The 26064-nt window shown below is 36.1% G+C and overlaps 1 protein-coding gene and 1 pseudogene across 1 annotated transcript; one reads left to right on the forward strand and one right to left on the reverse strand.

Annotated features, from left to right (window-relative positions):
- Positions 1 to 26064, reverse strand: part of LOC149532266 (PH, RCC1 and FYVE domains-containing protein 1-like) — a 57573-nt pseudogene that overhangs the window by 7359 nt on the left and 24150 nt on the right.
- On the forward strand, positions 7730 to 11194 carry LOC149532267 (uncharacterized). The gene is made up of 5 exons (XM_089807083.1): positions 7730 to 7865; positions 8855 to 8988; positions 9098 to 9245; positions 9406 to 9511; positions 11134 to 11194. The coding sequence occupies exons 1-5, from the start codon at positions 7730 to 7732 to the stop codon at positions 11192 to 11194; spliced, it is 585 nt and encodes a 194-aa protein (XP_089663209.1).

Here is a 26064-nt window from a genome sequence, read left to right on the forward strand (position 1 = left end):
CTACCACTCAGCCTCAGGAACATAGGGCGGACGCTCGTACCTGGGGTTATCCTGTAAATTTTTTCTGTACTGGTCCCTAATATACTTCAAACATAAACCAACTTTTCAAAGAGCTTGTTTCTCTCGAATGCACGAGGTCCAAAGAGTTGGGTCATGCTCTCTATAAGATCATCCTTCAACAGTTTGTCTTGGTTATTCCACCTTCTAAGTAAAAAAAAACATGTTAGACTCATAAATGAAGTGAAGCTACCTTTAATATAGTTCAAGAAATGGATGAAAAGGAAAACTATTCTAGCAATGATATGAAACCAAAATAGTGGTTTGGGGTTTTAGTTAGGATATGATGTTCCACCAAGTACGCAGGGTGGGCCCGAATATTCGCAAACACTCATCACTAAGTTTTCTCCAAAAAACATCATTCCCTACAAAACAATCATGGGATCATTAGTCGATGAAGAGTGATCAAAAACTAAATTACTATTATATCACTATAGAATAATAACTTTAAAGTACCTGGAACTTTGGCTACTTTTAATGGAATGCCTTCATCGTCGCTAACAATCAATATGACATCCTTCATCGTTTCCATACTAGGAACATAGGAACATCCAGGAAATGATGCTGCAGCTCCTATTGCAAAAAGTTTCATAAGTTTCATGAGTCTTTGTCACGAAGTATAAAAGAACAAATGATAATTGATGTTAAAAAGTTGTAAAAAAAAAACTGTTGAACTCTGATAGCGCATACAACTGCAGGAATTATCTTTAACCTCTAGCTATTATGCTGTTCCAGTTGTGGTTTGCTCCAAGAATTTCATAAAGTAGCCTTGCAGAAAATCATTCGTTAGTTTTGATGAGGATTCTCATAAATTTTACATAGAGAACGTTGATTTTCAGTGAATTTGAATATCATAAGTTGAATTGCAGCATCAACTCAGGCATGAGTTGTTTGGCATAATGCCAAAAGAAGCTGAAGTTGGGGAGAATGCATACAAATTGTTTGCAAAAATGTTAAAAGAGATTTTTAAAAAAACATCAAGTGCATGCTGTTTGAGTGAGGTTTATCTAGGAAGAGAAAGCCTTCAGTTTCGAAGTCCAACAATCACATTCTTTTCTTGAACAAGAATAGCAGGAGCCTCATAAAACAACTTATTGAGAGCCATCTTGTGGAATCTAATTGTCATGTTGAAGTATCATTTCAGCCTTCAACTGAGCCATATGGCAAAAAATGTTTTTAATGTGAAGATGGTTTAGAAGCTAGTCATGATACATTTTTGAGATCTGGGCAATAAGATACTACTCAAGGATGTATGCAATCTCGTGACTCGTCTGTTAGGTCACTTGCCATCAAGTAGAAGGGGTAAGTTGAAGTTGCCGTTATGGAAGCATATCAAGCTTTTACTGCAAGATAATTGGCGAAGCTTCAGCTGAGAAGGGAATTGCTTGGAAATCAATTTTCACTGGATATGGTTGAACATCTAATCAATGATCCTGAATCTTAACATTTATTTCCTCTCCAACTAGCTGTAATTCTATGTAGTCCAAGGTGCATTAGTGCAATGTTCCCTATAGACAAAATAAGGAATAGAACTAACTCTAAAATGTCACTGTGGATTCCTGAAAAGGAATTCTTTGACAATGTGGAAAAACTAGCTCAGGAAAGTGCTTTTTAATGCTAGTTGTAGAATTGTTATACCATATATGTTTTACACCTTGCAATGGCATACTTTTGATCATCATTTCTCCAAAACGAGGGCTTGCCATGCAGATATATATGGCAGATGGTCTTATGAAATATCACAAACAAAAACATGGCTTGGTCATCCAAGTGCTAAATAGAGTTCAACTAGAGAGTGTAAAGGACAACTAATCATATTAAGATCATGGGGAATTTGAGGCCAAATTTTTTGAAAATTTTGTAAACATAAACATGGTAAGAACATGGACAGAGATATTTATAGCTATACAACTCAAATAATGGCTTCAGCCTCCAAGCTGGTCGATTTTTTGCATCTATACAATGTTGCACCTCGAGAATATACTTCACTTTCAACATGACAGGACTAGGAAATACTCTATCAAATAGGAGCCATAATGCATGTATTTATCGATTAATTGTAGCGAAGATGTTGCAGCTCAGTATGCACACCATTTTTATTATGAAAGAATTGACCACTCTATAGTCACAAAAGGTATGCCAGGTCATGACATGAGGGATATAAGCTTAAGTAGAAAAGAATTGGACCTCAAAACATAACAAAATACAAGAGATTAGCAAAAGATAGTCAAATGAATAGACATGAAGAAGCAAAGTATAACAATTCATCATGTGGCTTCCAATGGAGATAGTGATCATTGTTGTCATCGTCGTCGTCATCGTCATCATCAACATCATCATCATCAACATCAACATCATCTTCATCATCATCATTAGTAGCAACATCTACATCATCTTCTACTTCTTCGGTATCTTCTTCTTCCATCACATTATACTTTATTGGCCTTCATCTCGGTTCATGTCTAACAACAAATGTCCAACCCGGTTTATGTGGAACCTCTGAGTAAAATACCTGCTCACATTGGCTTGGAAGAACATAGGGCTCATCCCCAACTGGCTCAAATGACCTTGCATTAACCATTGTAAATCCATTATCATGTTCAATAATAGTTCTATCAGGATCATTTGGATTAAGTCGTAGCCTGTACCATTTGACAACGAAGAGTACTAATTTGAAGGAACTAAAGTCACAGTCAAGTATATCATCCAAACTGCCATAGTATCGATTTTCAGACTCTTGAGGATGTAAGTCGTTTCTAGATGAAATATTAGTCACTTGAAAGATTGTAGTTATTCCTGAATCACAAGTTTTCTTTGTGTCATCCAACACTTTGATGTGAAATTTTTGACCATTACAAAACATAGCCTTGTGGTGTTTAACCTGCAATAATATGTGAAACATGTAAAAATTATTGTATCATGAGTTGATAAACATACGGGTGATTAATAAATTTGTACGTACTTGGAAATCTCTTAAACCACGTGCTAAATCTATTTCCCTTTGTGTAACACTGGAATCTCTATTACAACGAGCTTCTTTAACCAATGAAGATACACCTTCCCATGTTAATGTCCGACCAGAATGTTGACATCGTTCAATCCATACCGTCATCCAATCAAGATTGTTTGCAATATACAAATGTAGTGCATCCCACTCTCGAGCACCTGTACAAAAGAAAAATAGACAACTTACAACCGATTTATTTTGAAGATTAAGAAATAATTCATTACAATAACATCTTATAATTTATTACCTCTCACTTTCCTCAATGTACCTTTCCCCATCAAGTACTCCCCTTCTAATTTTTTAAAAGGCTCGAGATCCCAAATGCGATCTACATGGATATTTGATGCAAACTTAGGAAGATATGCAGTAATGTACACCATAGTCTGGTATACCATATATCCCTCTACCATAGAACCCTCAGGATGTGCTCTTTGTCGAACCAAAGCCTTCAAAGATTTCAAGTGCCTCTCAACCATCCACATTGATTTAGTGTGTACGGGTCCACACAATTCAGTCTCCTCAACTAGGTGTATGAGATAGTGTTCCTGTGCATTGAAAAAAGTTGGAGGTAGACACTTTTGCATTTCACACAGTAAATGAGGAATTCTTCTCTTCCAATAGTTTATATCTTATTTATGGATTTCTTTAGATGACAACCACCTACATTAAGAGATTCAAGTCACAAAAAATATATAGATACGAGACTTTACAAAATAATATACAATAGATTACATAGCAAGAAAAACAAATCACGAATATAATAAATATATACAACAAATTGAACATATATTACTGCTTACCTCATGTATTTTCCAAGATCGTATATCACTTGTTTGATGTTATTGCTGAAGGGCTCTGGGAGAGATAGAGGAAGCATGTACTACAATAATTATAAACCAATCATTTCATTGTTTTCTAACATAACATAACGAACAGTACACGTAGTTTATGAATATATTGTAAATACAGAAGAACATAACTTACCTTGATGAAAGTATGCCAATCATGCATTTTGAGCCCTGGCCCAAATTCACTTTTTTTTGATATGAGATTGTTTATGTTCGCAGCAAATCCTGTGGGAAATCAAATTTTTCATATGACTTCTTTTATGGCATCACTTTGCTGCTCCGTTAATAACCAAGGAAGGGCACTTATATTAATTTGATCTTTGCTGCTATTTGAGTGAATGAAATTCTTCAATGCATGATTGGATTCATGAATTTCATTACAAATTTTGACAATTTTTTCTTTGTCACGCCTTCCATCCAATATTTTCCACAATGGCTTTGTTATATTCTTTCCAATATGCATATATCAAACAAATGCACAATTTGTAAGTGCTCGTATTAGGGAAACCTGCTAAATTGTCTGGGATAGCTTTTTAGTCCCTTTGGAAGGTTGTTAGTACTGCCTTGACGACCTTCACGATCATCAATTACACAATTAGTAAACAAAAATCACAATAGAAATATATAAATTACAAACATAAACTATTAGGTGGAACGACATTACCTCAACGATTAATTCTATTATATTCCAACTTCCATAGGCAAGGTGTCATTCTTTGTGGCTTTGATGTAGTCTCTTCTTTCCCATTGAAAATATTTTTTTCTGTACTTCGATACTTATGATTCCTGTGGAGGAAGTGTCTACACTCATCAAACACCTGCTTTCCTAAACTTTTTGAATGACAAGATTTCATCTTTGGACCACAAGCTGGACATGCAAATTTTCCCTTTGTTTGAAGACCTACAAGATAATGATATAATTGGATTATTAAATATGTTGATTTTTATAATTAGAATTATCATGTGCAACTTGAATTCACTATAACATACCACAAAAATGTGTTAGCCTTGGGGCATTATGTATTGTCCATGCAAGTATGGCATGGAATTGAAATTGTCTTTTTCCTATTGGTCTAGACACGTCATACATAGTGACACCATTCTATAACTCCACCAACTCGTCAATAAGAGGCTCAATATATACATTCATATCTTTAACTTGATATTTACCTACTTGAATGAACAATAACATTACATAATTATTGTGACTGTTTTACTGCAAGATTTGTAAGTACATGTAAATTAATAACTATCAAATGATAAGATACTTTGAACAATCATTACCAACATAATGTGCTCCCTCTTTATTGACATCCATGGCGGAATGTTATTGTTGATAACAAAAACAGGCCACACCGAGTAAACAAATCTCATCTCTCCAAATGGATTGACACCATCCGCTGCCAATGAAAGTATGAGATTACGAGGTTCTTCTTTGAAGTGTTGCCACTTTTCTTCTATGTGCATAAATGCCGAACCATCCATACGGATTCGAATAATGTCATTTTGACTTCTATTGCGTGCATGGTAATCCATAAATTGAGCCAAGCTACTACACCTGAATAATTGTCGCATCCGTGGAATAATGGGGATGTAACAAAGAACCTTTTGAGGCACCTTTTTTGTTAGTCAATCCGTTCGATATCTACTCGGATGACATACAAGGCATTGTGTTGCAAATTCATGTTCTTTATAATATATAATATGATCATTGGGACAAGCATGTATTGCTTGATACTCCATTCCCATATCTTTCATAACAGCAGATAATTCTCGATATGAGTGAGGTAGAATATTTGATGGTGGTAACATAAACTTTCCTATCAATCTACAACAAAAAATATAAGTTGTTAATATAAACAATATTAGTGGTACATTATTCACCTTTTGTTAACTATAAAGACATATATGACATACCTTAACATACGCGACATTGTTCTGTTGGATAAACCATTCATAATCTTCAAGTTCAACAACAACAATACAACAGAGAGGAGTTGTTTGGGAGTCTTTGTATAGGGGCTCGTATGCCTTCTCAAGTAGAGGTACATCGAGGCTATCATCATCATCATGATTAGATACACTTGGCCTAAATGTGTCATGGATCAATGTATTTATACCATCATCTTCAATTGTGTTTTTTGGCACATGATCGTCATCTTCCATGGGATCATTATCTTCACCTTGGATATTCGCACCTCCATGTTCCTCCACTTCGAAAACCATATTCTTTAGATTGTTGTGGTTCATATCATGTACTTCCCTGGGGAGATCAACCTATATAAAATTGATTAACATAAATAAACCATGATCATCAACTAATCATCAAGTGATTTCATATGTATATAAATTGTTAAAATGATATAATGAACAACTTACTAGTGGATGATAGTCATGCCCCCCTTCAATGTGACCATTCTCCCTACAATGTCTCTTAACTGTTTTGATTAGCAGTCTTCTACGGTTTAAGCCCTTACAAATTTTGCAAGGACAATAAAATTTTCCATCACCTTTTCTTTTCAAGTTAGACCACAATCTATCGATTGTCTCCCTATTTTGTTCTTCACTTATATTATCTGACATGATCATTCTTCGCAGGAAGCAAAAATCAGGCTATGAAAACTTCTGTCTACAACTTTCACAAACTAAGAAAAATCGTCAAAAGTACACAAATCTTCTTAGACCTAGCTAAATACTTTAATATTTTAAAAATACTTTCTTTGACTTTATTCCTAAGACATTTAACCCAATCACCTTTTATAACATTCAGTCAATTGCTCTAGGTAAATTTGTGGATAAGATTATTTGTAAAACTTTGACCAACTTCCTAAAGGTCTTATTTCAAGAGACCTTACAACATTAAGCCACTAAAAGAAATTTCAAAACATATAAGCTAAAAGTCTAGTTAAAATATACAATTTTCATACCTGAGCGCGTGGCTATAACTCGTGCAACGACCTTCTTGCTTAGCTATAGAAGCTCTCTAGAAATCGAATTATACAAGCTACAAGGCCTAACATCAATTTCAAAATATATAAGCTACAAGGCAAGACATATTACATGACATGGCAAAAGGAACAAAATTTACAAGCTTTAGCAAGACATATTAAACGACATCATAGTGCTAGAGAGATCACAATTATATGAGTCAAACATAGTCATGAAAAAACACATAAATTAGTTATTATATGCAATTAAAAGATATATAGTTAGATAGGGACATCCATAGGGCATATTGAAGAAATGAAATGGTCATATAGATTTCAGATAGGATTTTGAAGATGATAGTGTTCTAAGGCAAAGAATTAGGAATCTACCTCCAGTCAAACAAATTAGAGGTTCGGTAGTTTCTTTAAATCCTGCACATGATATGGCCTTCAATATAGCACTTCTCTCTAGCTTGCCTATCACAATAGAAGAAAAGATGAAATTAGGATGAAAGCCAAAAATGTTACGAAGAGAATGAGCTTTTTTATATTGATTGTTTTTCATGATATTATAGAATTCCGTATCTATAAATGCTAGCAGGGTTTTGAAGTGGGTGGCCTTCAAACTAGCCTTGGCCAGCACATGAAACACCATTACATAACAATATTTTTATAACAATCACATTAAGCTTATCTATGTAGTTACTAAACAAGCTATTACAAATGAGACACCAGATACAGATTACAGTGTGACCAAATCGAGCACCATATCCATAAATAAAAGGTTAGAATGTTCTAATACAGAAGAGAGCATAATATATACCAACATCAGTGTAATTTGTACAAGAAATATTAATTACTATGCAACATATGACATTAGACACAAGAACATGCATATATATGATTTTTCCTTAAATCCAAGAAACTGTGAAGTTGTTCATCAGGTGGCTCAAAATCTGCATTGTCATCTGGCTTTAGAAACTGTGAAGCTGTTCATCAGGTTTATTATTGGGCACTCTTTTCGAGGTATTGGGTGTGACTGAGACATTATGTATTGGTCTCGGCAAAATATGATACCGGAACTCAGAAAATTATACTGAATTTTTGGTAGATAGATGTGAATTTATGGTATTTTTGTTCTTGACATTGCATGCTCTGGAGCAAAATAAGTGCCATGTACTTTGGTTATGTCATTAATTGGCTTCACATGAGAAAACATACTCTCCTGAAAACATGATAGAGGCATCTATACTGACCCTGGGTGAGAGTCTGTCATCCTTTTTGTAATTGAGGTGGTGTTCCTATTCTCAGTTTTTCTTCCACTACCCAACTCATCAAACTCACAATAGTCTCAGAGCCAATTTAGTACATACTGATACTTAAGAGAAGTTGCAGTAGAAGTAGAACACAGTGGAAAAACCTGTAAACCCATGTTTTGGCATACGCACTCGGATAAAAATCATTCATATAGAGTGAATTCAAATCGATCATTTCATTTTCCAGCGCACAACTGAGGAATAAGTCCAAGGGCTTCTTGCCCCGCATTAGCAATGTTTGGGAATGTTTCCTAGGTCGTGAAAAGCTTGCAGGATTGTGCAGTCACTCTAGAAAATATCAAAGGGAAAATGTTTAAGTATTTAGCTGTACAACTTGCTTTACTAAATTCATTTTTTTTTTGGGTTAATCATGTCGTACATATAAAATTTTGTTTCTGGATCCATTGTTTATGTTCTTTATCCCAAAAAAAAACATATACAATTGAATCCAAAAACAAAATTTGATGTTAGAAATGGATTGTAGTAATCTGATAATCATGTCTTGTTCAAAACCTTGAGAAATCAACATCTTGCACATTCAAAGATTTTTTTGGGCACTTAATAGATTCCTAACTTATCTGGCTAGTGTAAATTGTATTATATAATCAGTGTAATCTAGCATATATCTACAACCAGTATGAATATTTCTTGGTGGTTTGTGGTTTGATCAGTTTAGCTTATTCACTTAGTTTTATTCAGGGGCATTTGTGGCAATGTCTATTATGGGATATGTGGACAAGATGATTGCACCTAAAGGGCTGCAATTAACTATTGCACCCTTTGGTGCCGTCTGTGCTATTTTGTTTAGTACTCCATCAGCACCAGCTACACGGGTAGGATTGAAAACTCTTGAAACCCATTTTTGTTGTAGCATCTTAAGAAACTACAAACAAACATTGTAAGAGCATGTTAAATTAACAAGGTTTTGAATTTTATTTGTAGAAGTACAACATCTTTGTATCTCATATTGGCTGTGCACTTCATGGAGTGATTGCACTCACTGTTTTTGGCTCAGGCTGGATTGCACGCAGTGTTGCATTGGCTGCATCTGTGGCATTAACGATATACACCGGTTCTCTGCATCTTCCTGGTTTTCCTTTCTTCCATAGCATTTTTTCCTTTGAATCACGTTGTATTGTGGTTTTCATTCTTGATAACTTAATATGCTGCAAGTAGTGAGAAACTGCCTCTAAATCCTGGTTAGGAGTCCCAAGAATGGCTTATTTGACTCAAAATAATATATTTTGCAGCTGCTGGTTTGCCATTACTTCTAATTGATGTACCAAAGTTTCAGCATTTGTACTGGTGGTACTCCATATTCCCTAGAGCCACAAGTTGCATTTTATTATGTCTATTGGTAAGACTTACTGTATCACTCCTAAAATGTTTTCTTTGTCTATCTTCATAATTTTAAGTCTTGATAGAGGATAGTTCTGCTGTAATTAGATATTACTAATTTGTCTTTATTTTAGTTTATTTAGAATAATGCATTTTCATACTAGTTGTCTTGTAAACATCTAAGAGTTTGCACTTTATTTGAGCACTTGTTGTCTCACACCTCTCTTTGTGTGATCCATCTTTGTGTTCTTATCCTCTCATTGTTGCACATACTTTCACCCATAATGGAGGATAATCCACCTTTGGTGGACATGTGCTTAGTTGTTATAACTTATGTTCATCACTTGCATTACTCCTAGTTATATTTAGGCACATCTACATGTATTGTATCGATTACTCATTATTGTTGATCATCAATGAATCAAGTCATTGGAGAATCATATCATTTTCTCCCTTTTGTGCTATCAGTTGGACTTTTAGATATTGGCTTTTTCATTCTTCATTTTAGACAAATTTTTACAAATATTTTTAAATTTCTTATTCTCTGTTATGAGAATCCTTATTTCATCGAGTGGGTAAAATTCTTCAGCGGTATACCTTTGAGAGGGTGATGGGTCCTATAGATTGATTGATCAGATGGGTCTTGACCAACCCAATCTTGTCGCGCTGCTCTGTTCCGCATACGGATCAAAATAGAGGCTTTTGAGTCTCAGGATGTCTTCCTCGTATGTTTTTTGCACAAAGTAAGGGAGCCCAGTCTCTCTAGGCAATCCACTATCTATGCCAGCTTTTTCTTTTGAATTCACTGGATTTTGCAATTTTTAATTTGATAGATTGGAATTAGGCCTCTCATGAAAGCCCTTAATATAAATCCCCTCTCTCCAGGGTTTGGGCGGGGATTGGAGTAAAAGGTTTAAAAAAATAGGGTTGTTCATACTTAATAAATTTGTTAGATTAGAATTAGGTCTTTCATAAAAGCCTGTCATTGAAAATCTCTTTCCAGGGTTTGTGTGGGTATTGGAATTAAAGTTTTTAAAAACTAGGGTTGTTGATACTTCACATATAGTACCTTCATGTTAACTATTTTCAGTCGGAAAAGTATGAATGCTTTGCTGATTAAATTATTCCTTTATCAATTTTAATATTTAAGAATAGAAAATGATGAAATGGCATGCAATTGATGATATATATGCTCGTTAAGCACATTTCTACGATTCTTGTAGAACTTGAATCTGGTTTGAACAACTATATAGATACACATATTAACACTAAAGCCACACATTACACACATTTGGGGTTTGTCCAATTATCGAAGGACAATATATCTACAGTGCATTATAGTGAATTAGAATGCTTGTAGAATCAACATTTCAATCACAGTCCTCATTAATGATGGAACATCAAGTATATTCTGATAAATTGATACAAAAGCTATTGTACAAAAGCTCTTATAAAATTGATAATTGGAACACAAGTATCTCCTACTCATCAATTGATACAAAATATTTGATACAATTTTATTCCAGAAGCATTGTAGTCTAATTACATAAATATAACTTGGGCATGGTAGTTCTTACACCATCTCAGATTAACTTAACTTGGAAACTAATTCTGAGACATTCATTTGATTTTATGCTGCAACAAGAGGTGGTGACATTTTTGAAAGCCAATTACATGTTCCAAGAACTATGGATATATTAAAAATGACACTTACAGTATGAAATCCTGAACTTTTTCCTTTTCTATATTTTGGGACTATTTTACTACCAATATTCCCAAGGTAGTCCTTGTGGACAGTGTTAGTCCCTATGCAAGGGAAAAGAAAATAAAAAGTCATTTTTTTTTTTTTTGTAATATCTATCTTTGGCGGAGATTCCCTAGATTTATCTTATTTTATTTTTAGTTGGTCAATCCTAGGGGTCAAACTTTTACTTATCAAGACTCCAATTCAAACCTCAGGGGTGGAGAAGATTTCCATGAAAGGATTTGATTCACAAGCAATTGGAAGCTAGGGAATCTTCGTAGAAAGAACTACACACTGCTAATTCCAAATGCCTTATAGTTTCATCCTTGGGCACACAGCAAGATGATTTTCCATGCATGATTAATATGGTCTGGTCTGCATGTACTACTCGATTCAAGTAAGCTAATAAAGGTTTTTCAGGGAATTGTTTATAGAGACTGCTTTTAAAGATTAGATAGGTTTTAGGAATCTCTCTGCCAAACTACAAGTTGGCATAGCTTCCAACTGCAAAAATATATATTTTAGATTAGAAATATGAAAGATCAAAACCAAAGTAGAAAGGATTAGTGAACCGAGAATATCTAATTCCTTATGTGAAACTTGTAATTTGTAAATTCATATTCATATGAAAATGGTTCACTATAATTCGATCAAAGTATCATCTTTGACAACCAAGCTAAAAAATAACTCGAAGCATCTCATAAGTCTAGCTGCAAAAAAGCTAGCTGCTCTCAGATTTTAATTTTGTTAACAAATCTTTAACAACCTTAAAAAAATTAAGCATCCAATACGGTTATAAATATCTATTTTAATATGAATAATATATTTTATAAATATTTTCAAGATGTTCAATTAAGAATAAATGTTGTGTAGCATCATTGATGCCATCGATTAAAGAGTGAATTCTAAAAGATTAAAGTATACTTCCAAAGTAAGAAAAAATATTTTCTTTAATCCTCTCAAATGAAATTTCTCCAACATTGATCCTGTGATCCTATAATCAATATTACGATTCTAGAGTTTGGGCTCTAAATGAACGTCCGTGATTTATGAAGGAATACTGTTGTTTCTTAAAATCTCTTGTGAAACAACAATCAGTATCAGAGTATTAGCAACAAATCCCTGAATACCCTTTACGTGGATGAATCAACAAGGAAGATCAAGTCATAAATGAAGACATTTCAATGCAATGAACATGAATCTTATGTGCCAAACCAACTTCTTTAGAATTATTGATCTTTATGATTACCTTATATTTTTTATTCCCATTTCTATGTTTCTATTTGGAATTGTTAATAAGGCACGTTTCTCAAGTAGGAACTTCTTTTCATAGCTTGTATAAATTATATGATGTTTTATAAACTTAAATTGTCCATAAAGCACTCATCATAATGGTTTTAGGGATTAAGTATTAGGACATTCCAAGAACATTCCAAGAGGTCATCATAATGTTTTTAGGGATAAAGTATTCAGACATTCCAAGAGGTCACTTATATGAGTTGTATTTAATCATAGAGCTTCTACCAAGATCAAGACCACTTAGTTTGCTGTTCATTTGCAAAATCATTTGCTTGATACTATTGTAACTAAATTGTTAGTAAAATGTTCAACACTTCTCTCGTGATTTATTACAAGGGCTTAATTACCTGTTGTGTACGATAAGTTGAGTGGTTCTATCGGGCATTCATAGATTGGTTTTTTTGGTGCAATGAAAACCCTCTAACAAGTGGTATCAGAACTTAATAATAGCTTCGATTCCTTAGACCTTCAGGTAATGGCTTTAGCACAATATGCCTCAGCAAAATGTAGTTTCTTGGAATTCTATGATTACAAGTATAAAATTTGTCAAATCATGCATTTCAAATTTTTAAGATATTTTTCCAACTATTAGTATCCTAGGAATAAAAAAGATGTTTATCTTTCTTAGCAAGAACGCAAAATGCACGCCATGTGCTTGGCAGCATGCCTAGATGAAATATTGTTTATTGAAAATTCAATGGTTGCAAGCATGGAAAACTTAACTAGAATTTTTGAGACAATAAAAAGTAAAAACTAGATCCAAATCGATAAGTTTTCAAGAATCATTGAGGAATCTAAAGATTTGGACAGTTTTCTAGTGAGACTTAGGATGCATGAAATATGTTTGAAAAAAATGCCTTAATGGAATGAGTTTTTTTGTAGAACTAGACGCAGGCAATTTTTTATGGGTTAATTTTTAACATCTGAAAAAAATGACATATAATTGGTTGGCGATTTATTGAAAAAATAATGCAAGCTCTTTTTCTAAAACCTTTCTTACCAAGAAGAATAGCTCTATTGATGTTCAGGATTAGAGCAATATCTATCTGTACCACTTCCTTTGAGCAATGCCATATCTGTTGATAACAAAGTGCAAATAAAAAAATACCAAAATTAGATCTAAAAGAACAAACAAGATCAAGACACAAAACACGAGATTTATGTTGGTTCATTGAGATGGCTACATCCAATTTTATAGAAGGGGAAATCTCTTATTAATATCTCTGCTTTAATTACAGCAACAAGCTTTAGCATTACAATGATCAATGAATCAAACATTATCCACATACACACACATATATTAAGCTTTCAAACGAATAATGTGAAGTCTCTAACAATTGGAGGAAATTGGTGACTCTTGGGTTTCATTATCCAACAATCTACCACTTCAAACATAACCATTGTTGCAAACCTTTGGAGACATTCCCCCACTGAAGGCCTATTTTTAGAGTTTGACATTGCCAAGATAAGTCCTACAAAATTTCAACTTCTCCCTTGGTAATATCTTTGTCAATGCATTAGCCGGATTCACCTTAGTATCAGTTATTAACTTGCAACTTGCCCTCCTCAAGAACACTCTTTATCAAATGATATTGCAGCTCAATGGTGATTTGGAGGAAGAAGTATTCATGACCCAGCCTCAAGATTTCAAAGTTGTATGCAAAGAGCACCGGTTATGCAAAGAGCACCAGTTACGCATACTATTGAAGACTCTTTATGGCCTTAAGTAGGCTGTCAAAGCATGGTACACCAAGATTGATAGTTACTTGGATGCACATGGCATTCAGAGGAGTCTTTCAAATCCTGACTTGTATGTTGAGAGCGTTGGTAGTTCTATCATTCTTGTTGTCATCATATGATATTTTCATTACTAATAGAGGGGCACATTTGCTTGAGAAGATCAAACTAAAATTGTGTCAGTCCTTTTATATAATTGATTTTGGTTTTCTGCATTATTATTTTGGTGTGGGGGTTTCGAAGACAGCCAAAGATCTTACCCTTTACATTTGAAGCATAGGAGCTGAAAGTGGGTCCATACACACTTGTTCAATGGCTCAAGATATCCTTAGTCCATTTTTTCTTCATTTGTACCATTTTAATCTAACCCACCACCCATCCTTCACCCATGCATTCAATAAAAAAGTACTGTATATAAACATCACTTCTGTATGGTAGTAGTTGTATATTCGAAATCCCTGTCTTAAATAGGCAATGACATTATGAATATACACTAGAAAATAGACCAAGTTCATACCCTCTTCTAACATTTCCTTTTCTATATTGAGAGCAGGGTCTGTGTTAGTAGTGACAACACCTTAAATAAGGGCATTTCCTATACTTGCAGTGGCATACAATGAATGTTTCTTGTAATGGACTAACATAATTATAACTGATTACTATGTACTGTTGAACCACATGTTTTCCGCCATGGCCGTTTTGTGGTAGCATGGTTATAGAGAACATATAGGGAACGAACATACAGAGAACATACAGGGAACGAACAACCAAGAATTGGGTTATTAATACTAAGCATGGAAAGAGCGGATAAAAGGAAAGTCAGAAAAAATGATGGACCCTCAAAAAGGTTCATTACAAATGGTATCAGAGCATGATCCTGCCATCCTGTGGGTATATTGATTGGGACAAAAGAAATAACCTCTATGGATTATATCTTCTTCAATGAGACAATCACACTTCTGATAAAAATCATGAAAGGACTTCACAAACCAAATAATATTGAAATGGTAATTGCGTACTTGATTCAATCAAGAACTGTGACAAGAACAGTATGACCTCCAATGGGACAATTAGCTATTGCAGATCTCACCAGGAGACTCAACATTCTTAAATATTAATGATAATAGTACAGAACTATCACATATCACTAGGATATTAAAAATTATAATTGATCATCAACCATACGAGCTTTGGCAGCAACAATCTCCAAGTCTACTAATGTAATCAAATGATGTCCAACATGTTTTGCCACATATATCATGGCAAGAACAAAACTTGGATCAAGTCCTACACCCCCTCGTTTGGGGCTAGCCTGACAATATTTGATGAATTTGATATCTACTTTGAGTACTAGTTATCTAGACTGCACATATAATGACAAATAGATTGGTCAGTTGTCTAGTGCAAATAAACATTGTAGAGACTCAGAAAATCTTGACAATTAGTGTGTAACCTAAGAATTGAATTAGAGAGAAGATGAAAACATGGGCTCTTCTAAGAAAAGCCAAAGATCTTGCTTAATAGTGAGGCCAATAAGCAATAAGAAAAATAAGAAATGACAAGAAATATAAGCCATCATATGACCTGCCTCAACGCTACTGTAGTGATTCCAATATTGATAATGGTTAAAACTCACACCATGCTAATGTGTATTGAAGAATTAGAACACCATAAGAGGACATACATTTTATTTGGCAAGTGAAAACCTTCTAGAAAGCTAACTTGGGAGGATACAAGTTTGTTATTGTCATAGATATTGCAACATATTATTGTCACAGTTATAAATTGTAGCAAACATGGTAGAGAAAAAGGCAAAAAGATATGGAAAAGAATGGAGGAAGCATCACCAAAACTTCATTCTAATGCATCATCATATTTTATATTGTTTCACCTAATGTGAATATACACCAATAGGATACGAGTTGATCCCTTGTATATTGACATAACTTCCAGCACAAGTTGCCAATAGTATGGGAGAGGAGATGGCTATGTGAACAGAGTTATAAGGAAGGACCAATATTAATAAATGAGCCATATAAAATGAATAGAATTCTCTCCTAAAATGATAAACTGACCATCTTGGAGGTCAAAGTCTGCAAATTGATGGCAGAAGATTTCACCTTTCTAGCAAGACGTTAGGTGCAAGCACAAGCCAACATACAAGCAACAAATGATTGGATGAAGGTTGGAAATAGAGGGTAATACCAAGTACAACTAAAGTGGAAATCATAGGTGATGATATGTGAAGCCAGGGAAGTACAGCCATCACAACCTTAAGAAAATTATCATTTGAACAGTCAATCACGCCCTTGTAGAAACCTGAAAGATCCAAACAACAACAGAGAAAAATAATATCCAATACCCAAAAATCAACAATATATAAAAGTAAAATACGCTACTCTGCTCAAGAGTAGAGGATACTCTATTTTTTTATTTAATTTAAATTTATGATCACAATATATGAGCCGCAGATAGCCACAATGTAATTGACACCTTCTTTCTGTGTGTAAAAAGAAATAGCTTATAGCCCAACTCATAATGGCAGCGTAGACGTTATTGAGGGCTACAATCAAGGCAATAATACAATGCATTTAACATGTAATGATGCAGAGTTCACCGTGTTTATGAGAAATTTTAGTATGTTAATAGAAACCAAATTTAAATAAAGCTTCTACAAACTAAACAAAATTCATAAACTTCAAGATAGACAAAGGTGAGCTTTTCAAATGGGAATGTGAGCCATTAATCGACTCTCCCAATGAAATTTGATCCCTTGTTGGTGGATTTGTCTAATTGATTGGGTTTGGTATGTATGCTCAAGATGGATGCTCAAATTTGCTTCAATGGATGTTGAGATTTGGATGTGGATGTATGTAAAAAGCTATGGAGTTTGTTCTCAAAATGGCATGGTAACTTTAGCTAATGGATTGTGATTATTTTGCAAAGGGGAAGGATCCAATTTATAGGCAAGAGGCTTGAGGGATTGAGGGCTAAGATGCAAGGATGGGGAAAAGCTCATGGAGGGCTCAGATTGCATGAGAGAAGAGCACATGGATTGTGCTTCTTTACAGCCAATCAGGAAGTGACACATGTCATAGGGTCATTGGTTAGAGCAAGAGGTGTTGAGGAGTCAACAAAGGAGGCTCAAAGCTCATAAAGACCCTCATAATGGCTTGTAAGTGCAATAAATGGGCTTGTAAGAGTCATTTATGGCTTTGTGGGAGCATTTATGGCTTGGTGGTTGAGATATTTTGAAGGAAGACTTTGGCTTGGCTTAGGAAAGTCTTAAGCTTGTTTAGGATTGTGCAAATGATTAAGGGTACGATTAGAGCTGGTTAAGGATTAGATTAGGGATGTTAGATATGGGCAAGTGGATGGAATTTATGAGGGTGGGTGAGTTAGTAGCTAAGCTTGGTTAGTATGGGTGGATGGGGTGGATTAGGCTAAATGGGGGATTAGAGATAGGCTTAGGATGAGGATGAAGACTTTCTAGAAGAGTCTAGAATTTCCTAGGATGAGGATAAATAAGGCTTTAGGAAATAAATGAAGTTTATTTATTTCAAGGGTTTGGGTTTGAGGAGATATTTATTAAAATATTTTTAATAAACATGAGGATTAATATTTAATATTAATTAAATATTTTGAGTTGGGATTAGGGTAAGGAAATGATGGGATTAACCTTTAATCGAAATTAAAGAAGGATTAGAAGATTTTGGAAGAGGTTAGTGGTCTTAAGGAAATTGGCCAAGTTTTGGGCAAAAAAAAAATAAAAAATTTATTTTGGGATTTTTGGTCAATTTATTAATCAAATAATTAATAAATAAGGAAATAATGTTTAAATAAGATTCAAACATTTTTGGGAGGGATTTCTTAATTAAATATTTTAAATTAAGATAAAGGGATTTAATGGCATAAAAATAAATAAATAAATAAAATAAATAAATAATTAACAAATGATGATGTCATCAGGGACTTTTTCAAAAAATAAAAATACTTTATTTTCTAAAGGACTTTTAGGTGTCTACATTTTTCCTCTCTTTGACATAGTGTTGAAACAACACTATTTCAAAGAAGTTCAAATATAAATGACATGGAGATGACTTTATGGAGCAACACAGTTGACCCAATCTCGGGTATAAGAGAGAGAATGGACTGCACAATGCCCCCTCAAGAAGGTGGTAGGGAGAGAAAACGAGGCTCGACAATTTTTTGAAAAATAGAAGAAGATGGGATGAGCAAGGAGACTCAGATTGGCAAAGAGAAGGGGCTGAATTAGCTCAAATTCTCACTACGGGAGAATGATAAAGGGAGAATCAGAGGCACAAGAGTAAATAAGTTTAAGACTTCAGGGGAGATGGAGGATGAAGGAGTGGAGCACCATAAAAAGGAATCTAGGATAAGGGAAGAGATGATGGGATGAGATAAAGCCGAGGCAACAAGATTTCAAAGAGTCAGATTGATGGAAGATGGGTGTCAAAGATCCCTAGGACTAGGATTGTGGATCTTGAAAGATGAGGCTTTTTGGATTGATTTGATGGGTGGATCCCTAAGACTAGGATTGTGGATCCCTAAAGTTAAGAGTGATGATTGATTTTGAGAGATACAGTTGCACAAGTTGGGGTAGGAGAGACAGATGCTGGATAGGGATGGGGGATAATGGAGATGAAGGGGATCGATTGAATCTTTTTGAGCGGGGGGATACTTCAAAGAGAAGTACCACCATGTAGTTGAGCACTAGATTTGCTATAGGACTATTGGTTAATTGCCAAGGGTACCAAGAACATCAAGGCCTTTTCACCAACTATTTAGAGGACTGACATACTGACTCAAAACAAACACGCAAGGATTGCCCCAGTAGCACACATGAAACCCTGAGAAAACAACATGGAACTGACACTGGGTAACCCACAAGAAGAAAAGAAAAATAAACAAAAGACCTGATCAATACCTTACGCTCAAATTGCCCCATTCGCAACATACCATGATATGGAAGATCGTGGCAACCATGAGGAGGGAACAAGGAAATTGCTTGGAAAAGATACTTCAAGACCCAAAAGGGAAGATTCCAAATCAAAAGAAAGCGAAAATCCAAAAGAGAACCATTTGCCAATGAGATGGGTAGGACGAGGTACTAACAGACCAAGATTAGACATGAGGAAAGCTATATCCTACAAAGATCTATCAGAGAGCACCTAAGCTGGTGGATTTGGATTAGTGATGCACTTGGCAAGTTGAACTAAGAAGGATAACACTTTGGTGACATGAGATCTAGCTAAAGGATGCATTGGAATAGCTAACCAAGTTTTGTGCAATGTGTGCAAGATGCTGATTAAGGATGAACTGACACGAAAGCTGGATAGATACAATGGTACTAAGCTAAAGAGGATGTACAACCTAACATACCAAGATATGTTACAAATGTACAAGGTTGTTCATGTTTTGGTTTTGTGAGATGGAAATGTTTTTAGAGTGTGTTGGATGGATAGTTGGATAATTTGACGGTTTTGTGAAAAGCTTAAGGAAAATGGGATTCTTTGTGTGCATGTGATAGGATACAAACTAGGATACAAGCTTTGGCATATAATACAAGCTCGAATATGGTACACGTTTTGGACAAGATTTGGATGTACAAGGTATGGTACAAGATTTACAAGGTACGATACAAGCTTTGGTACAAGATTTAAAAGCTGAGGTACAAGATTTACAAGCTGTACAGGAGGTATTTACAAGCTTCATTAGATGTTGGATATTTGGTTGGAACACCAAGGGAACAAGGAGGTGTTTTATGGGATGGTGAGTGGATGGATGAGGGATAGGATAGTGATAGATAATGGATTAGTCTTAGTACACAAGGCGCCTGAATTACCAGGTTTTCATCGAGGTACCTATCCAAGGCGCTTGAATTGCCAAATTTTCACCATTGGACGCTTATTTCTCTTTACTATTTTTTTGTATTTTTCAAAAGCTGGGTATACCAAGGATCTTCAAGCATAGAACTTCTTGAGATGAATGATGTTAGTAGGATCATTCAAGAGTTATCCTTTCGATGCAGATAGCTGATAGGCTTCAGAGCCAAAGGAGGCAGTGACAACATAAGGACCAAGCCATGTACGTTCAAACTTGCCTTTCTTTTCTCGATCGACTTGGACTTTCATATTTTCTTTGAGGACCATGTTGCCCGGCTGAAAGTGTCGGGGAAGCACCTTCTTATTGAAGTTCCTTTTGAGATGAGATTGATAGACTGTGAGGTGGTCATAGGCGTTGTAAGAACCCCAAATAGGCTCTACGCTGATAACTGTTTGTTTCCCTGGGTGTAATGATTATTTTTGGTTTGTTTTTGAATGTTTTAAGCTATTTTTGGGTTTTGAGTTGATGAAAAGAAAATACAAATATTGAAAACTAATCTTACCTAAAATTATAACTCAAATCTGGTTATAATGCTAATCAAATTCATTTATTCGGATGGCTCCTAATGTATGTACAATACTTATTGTTGGAAGAATACATTAAAAACATCATCATTAATAGTTAAAAAAAACTTGATTTTTGTCTCCAATATGCAACCACGCTGCTGGTTGCTTCCTCCTTGGGCAGCGCCTATCAAAAACCGCAATATTAAATCTCTAATTTTTAATTCACTGTAGCGCTGTACTGTTTACAGCATTGTAGCTGCAGTTATAACCCCTTCCAACCTGAAAACAGATTCATCCACTTTTTCCCTACTGAAACACAATATTGACTCCAGAATGAAGTCAACTCACAGGAAAAATTCAAGTGATATTTCACACCCTCAAATTGCATCAACTCTGAAGATACTACATTCTCCACAGTCTGAATTCTTCTCAAACTTGTCGAAACCCTTGTTGCCACAACTTCAAGAAATTTCACAAGGCAAAGTTTTTAAGCAACTCTCATAACCTAGTCTTGAAGGAAGACAAGGTTTGTTTATAAGGACTCCTCAACTCCAGAATGAGTCTCCACGCTCAATGTGGGATAAAAGATATAATAATAACATAAAAAATGTTATTACATTAAAACTTAGAAATTCCCTTTTAATTTTTCCATAAGCTTGGACCCACAATTAATTGAAACAATGGCCCCTTTTATGATATCATGACCCTCACTTAAGTTATATATTATAACTTAACAATATAGGCTCAAAACCAATAATGTTTATTTTTAACTAAATAAACATTAATATCTCCATACTCAACATTTTTGAATGTCGTTTGGACTAGGAGCTAACATGATAGAACTGCATATGACCATACCCCTTTTCTAAAAATAGTAGGGGTCTATCTTTATAACTCAAAACTGCTAAAAATAGCCTAACCAAGCCAAACTCAAAGGAAAACTCATCATAAAAAAACTCTGGCAACCCAGAAGAGTACTCTGCTCTGGTCCTTGGAGGATCTCCACACCAAGGTGACCCTCTATCCAATCTCATTAGCCTACGAGGGTCTTTGATAGGCTAATCACCAGCTAAAGTGATGTCTCTAGCTAGAAGGGGACATCACAGTCTGCCCTCCCTGAAATTGCTTGTCCTCAAGCAATCTCAACTCTGGATGCTGTAAAATCTCCTCGCTCTCCCAAGTAGCATCCTCTACCGGAAAATCCTTCCACTTCACCAAATATTCTCGGATGGTACGCTTCCTCAAGTTCCTCTCTCTAAAATCAATGATAGCCTCCGATATCAAAACAAGTTGTCCCTCATCATCCAGGGGTGGTAGTACTGTAGAAGGCACAATATGATGCCCTAGCGCCTTTTTGAGGCGTGACACATGAAAAACATTGTGCACCTTGCTCTCCGCCGGAAAGTCTAACTCATAAGCCACCTCTCCCACTTTCCTGATAATCCTAAATGGACCATAGTATCGTGGCTTGAGTTTCTCGGCACCACTCTTCTTGAGAGTGGATTGACGATAAGGCTGCAACATAAGATACACCATGTCTCCAACCTCAAAAGTCCGCTCAGTTCTCTTCTGATCTACATACTGCTTTTGCTGATTTTGTGCCTTAGTTAGATTATCCTTAAGAGTCTTAACAAGGTCTTGACTCTCCTGTAACAAATCACCTGCACTGGGCACTCTACTGTCACTCAAAAGCAAATCCATAAAATTGGGTGCCTCATACCCATACAGGGCCATAAAGGGTGACATCTGAATAGATATGTGATAAGTGGTATTGTAGCAATACTCACAAAGATAAATCCACTTTACCCATGCCCTCTGTAGCCCTGCTATATAATTTTTGAGATATCCCTCCACCCATTTGTTTACTATCTCTGTTTGACCATCTGTCTGAGGGTGGTAGCTAGTACTCGGAGTGAGCTCTGTCGCACACAACCTGAATAGCTCCTGCCAAAAGTGACTCATAAACCTGCTGTCTCTGTCACTTACAATGCTCTGAGGTAAACCATGTAATCTAAATATCTCTTTGAAGAACAACTCTGCCACCTGTGTAGCAGTGTATGTAGCAGTGATCGAAAAGAAGTGTGCAAACTTCGTAAGGCGATCCACAACCACATATATGCAGTCCCTGCCTTGCGCTCTAGGTAGTCCTGTGATGAAGTCCATAGACAAACACTCCCACTTCCTATCAGGAATCGGAAGTGGCTGCAGTAAATTGGCTGGATAGGAGTGTTCTTGCTTATTCTGCTGGCAAGTGGGACACTCCCTAACATACTAAAGTACCTCTACTTTGAGCCCTTTCCATGTGAATCGCTCTCTAATCTGTCGGTATGTCTTGTAGAAACCAGGATGTCCTGCCATAGGTGAATCATGAAAAGATTTCAAAACCACCCTCCTCACTACCAATCCTGGGACCAAAAATATTCGTCCTTTGTAAATGATGAGCTCATTCACAAGGGTGTATCTGCTGTCCTGAATAGTCCCATCTATGAATCCAGCTGCCCAAGTGTCCTTTGCATACTCTGCAAGGATCAAGTGTCTCCAATCCTCCGATATGTCTGTCAGTAAGCTCAAATATGTAATGTCAAAGTCATAGGACTGTAACTTGCTCACCCACTTTTGCTGCCTATCATTGAGATCTCGCTGCCCCAAAAAGTGTCATAGGCTATCATGGTCGGTTTTGATACAAAATTTTCTACCTACCAAATATTGCCTGAATTTGGCCAAAGCATGCATAATGGCTAACATCTCCTTATCATATATGCTGAAGCTCTGCTCTGGCCCTCTCAATTTCCTGCTCTCATAAGAAATAGGGTGCTTCTCCTGCATAAGCACCGCTCCAATGCCCTCTCCGGAAGCATCACAATGTAGCTCAAAAGCTTTGTTGAAATCTGGTAATGCTAACACTGGACAAGAAGTCATCAACCCCTTAAATTTCTCAAAACACTCCTGTGCCTCAAGAGTCCACAAGAAAGCTCCCTTTCTCATCAAATCTATCAAGGGTGCCGCATGCCTATAATATCCATCCACAAACCTTATGTAGAAACCACATAGTCCTAGAAAGCCCCTCAACTGTGTAAGGTTCACTGGTGAAGGCCACTCCACAATGGCACGAATCTTTTTAGGATCCATGCACACGCCCTCTGCACTGATGATGTGACCCAAGTACAACAACTCTGTCATGCCCAAATCACACTTCGACTCCTTTGCATACAAGGATTCTCTATCCAATATACCCAGCACCGTGTCCAGGTGAACCAAGTGCTCCTCCCAAGATCTACTATATACCAAGATATCATCGAAGAAGACAAGTACAAATCTCCTCAACCGAGGATGGAAAAACCTATTCATTGTTGCTTGAAAAGTAGCAGGTGTGTTAGTTAGCCCAAATGGCATAACTACAAACTCAAAATGGCCACAATGACATCTAAAGGCTGTCTTCTCGATGTCCTGCTCTCTAACTCTGATCTGGTGATAACTTGATCTCAAATCTATCTTTGAGAAGAAGCAAGCTCCATGAAGCTCATCTATCAACTCATCGATCCTGGGAATGGGGTATCTATTTTTAATCGTCTTCCTATTAAGCACTCTATAATCAATGCACATCCTCAATGTCCCATCCTTCTTCTTTACTAACACCACTGAAGAAGAAAAAGGAGACTTACTTGGTCTAATGTGGCCCATAGCAAGTAACTCCTTTATGGTTTTCTCAATTTCATCCTTCAACCTCTTCGGATGCATGTAAGGTGTAATCATGATGGGCTGAGCCCCCTCCTCTAACTCAATGATGTGCTCAATACCTTTGTCTGGTGGTCTACCTGGTGGAATGTCACTGAACACCTTAGAGTGTTTAACTCTAAGCTCCTGAATATCAGGAGGATATTCAATCTTATGCTGTCCCTCCTATGATGGCATCAACATGCACTCTGCTGCCCACTCTACCTGATCATGTCGAATCAATCTAGCCATTCTACGAAAAGAGACCATCTTGAGATCACTGTCCCTGATTGCCTTAAGAATATGTGCCTTCCCATTCACTTTAAACCTCATCTCCATCTCCTTGAGGTTAAGAGTGAAATCACCAATATCGTGCAACCAACTCATCCCAAGAACTACATCTGTATCTCCCATAGGTACAACATAAAAATCTGCCTTAAAGTCATAATTATTAACTTTCAATGGGAGTCCAGTGATCCTACGATCACATTTGAGGACATAGCCATCCACTACCCTTACTCTAATTCCCCCAAACTCCTCTGTTTGTATTCCATGCTTCTCCACCATCCTAGCATCAATGAAATTATGAGTGGCACCTGTATCAACCAAGGTTATGACTCGCTGTCTAGCAAGTACTCCTCTCATCCGAAATGACCCTTCTTGCTTAATACTAGTGAGATGAGCTTCCCTAAGTTGCCCATCTCCTTCCCCATCCCTGGACTCCATTTTAGACAAGTTTTCAGCCTTGTCTTCCTCTTTTTCACCATCTATTTCCTCTATATCAGACTGCTGATTTGAATTATCTGATTCTGATTCCTCATAGTATGCCCACATAACTCTGTTAGCTTTTCCCTTTGGCCTAAGAGGACAATCATGGTTTGCATCATAGGGTCCCTTACAGTAGAAACATAATTTTTTCTTCCTCAAATCATTTAATGTTTCCCTATCAAAAGGTGCTGGAGTTTTATCTTTAGAATCATTTTAAAAATCAGTCCTCTTTGGTTTTTTATAAAATGGTTTGTTATCCTTACTAGAAGATGCTCCTTTGGACTGAAATTTGTTTGTTGGGACTGCATGTTCCATACTTCTTGCCTTTTTCATCGCTTCCTGTAAAGAAATAGGATCAAATGCCTTTATCCAACCTCTCAGTGGTTCGGATAGGCCCTCAATGAAAAGAACTATCAATCTATGCTCTGAAATGTTTGGCACCATGACTGCCAACCGCTGAAATTCACCAATGAAATAATCCAAGTTGCCTGTTTGTTTCAGTTGTGCTAAGTCCTGAAAGTAAATCTCTGGATCTTTTTTGTCAAATCTTTCAACCAACCTATCCACGAAGTCCTGGTATTCTGTCACTTGGTTATGCTGAAGTGTTACCATACCATGGTACCACCAATCATGTGCTATTCCCTCCAAATGCAAGGTGGCATATTTGATAGCTTCAATCTCTATCATTGGCCTCAGTGCCAAAAATGTGTCAAGCTTATGAATCCAAGCTTGAGCTGTCATCTTACCACTCCCATCAAATGTAGGCATAGTAAGCTTGCCTGTAGCCCTCTTCAGCTCACTATTTTGACCTCTAGGCCTCCTATCCTGTCTGAGTGACCTGTAATGCTCTCTCCTCTGATTTACAAAGCATTCAAAGGTCATCCTCTCCTGAACCT

The sequence above is a fragment of the Cupressus sempervirens genome, chromosome 10, assembly GCF_028749045.1.
Source record: "Cupressus sempervirens isolate cs-2001-9-10 chromosome 10, ASM2874904v1, whole genome shotgun sequence".
NCBI classification, from domain to species: Eukaryota; Viridiplantae; Streptophyta; class Pinopsida; order Cupressales; family Cupressaceae; genus Cupressus; species Cupressus sempervirens.

Excerpts from the sequence above, each read along its gene's own strand:
- LOC149532267 (XM_089807083.1), top strand. The coding sequence starts at position 7,730 with ATGCATATATATGATTTTTCCTTAAATCCAAGAAACTGTGAAGTTGTT. Across the intron at positions 7,866-8,854 it reads TATTGGGCACTCTTTTCGAG|GGGCATTTGTGGCAATGTCT; the intron begins GTATTGGGTGTG and ends AGTTTTATTCAG. Across the intron at positions 9,246-9,405 it reads CGGTTCTCTGCATCTTCCTG|CTGCTGGTTTGCCATTACTT; the intron begins GTTTTCCTTTCT and ends TATATTTTGCAG.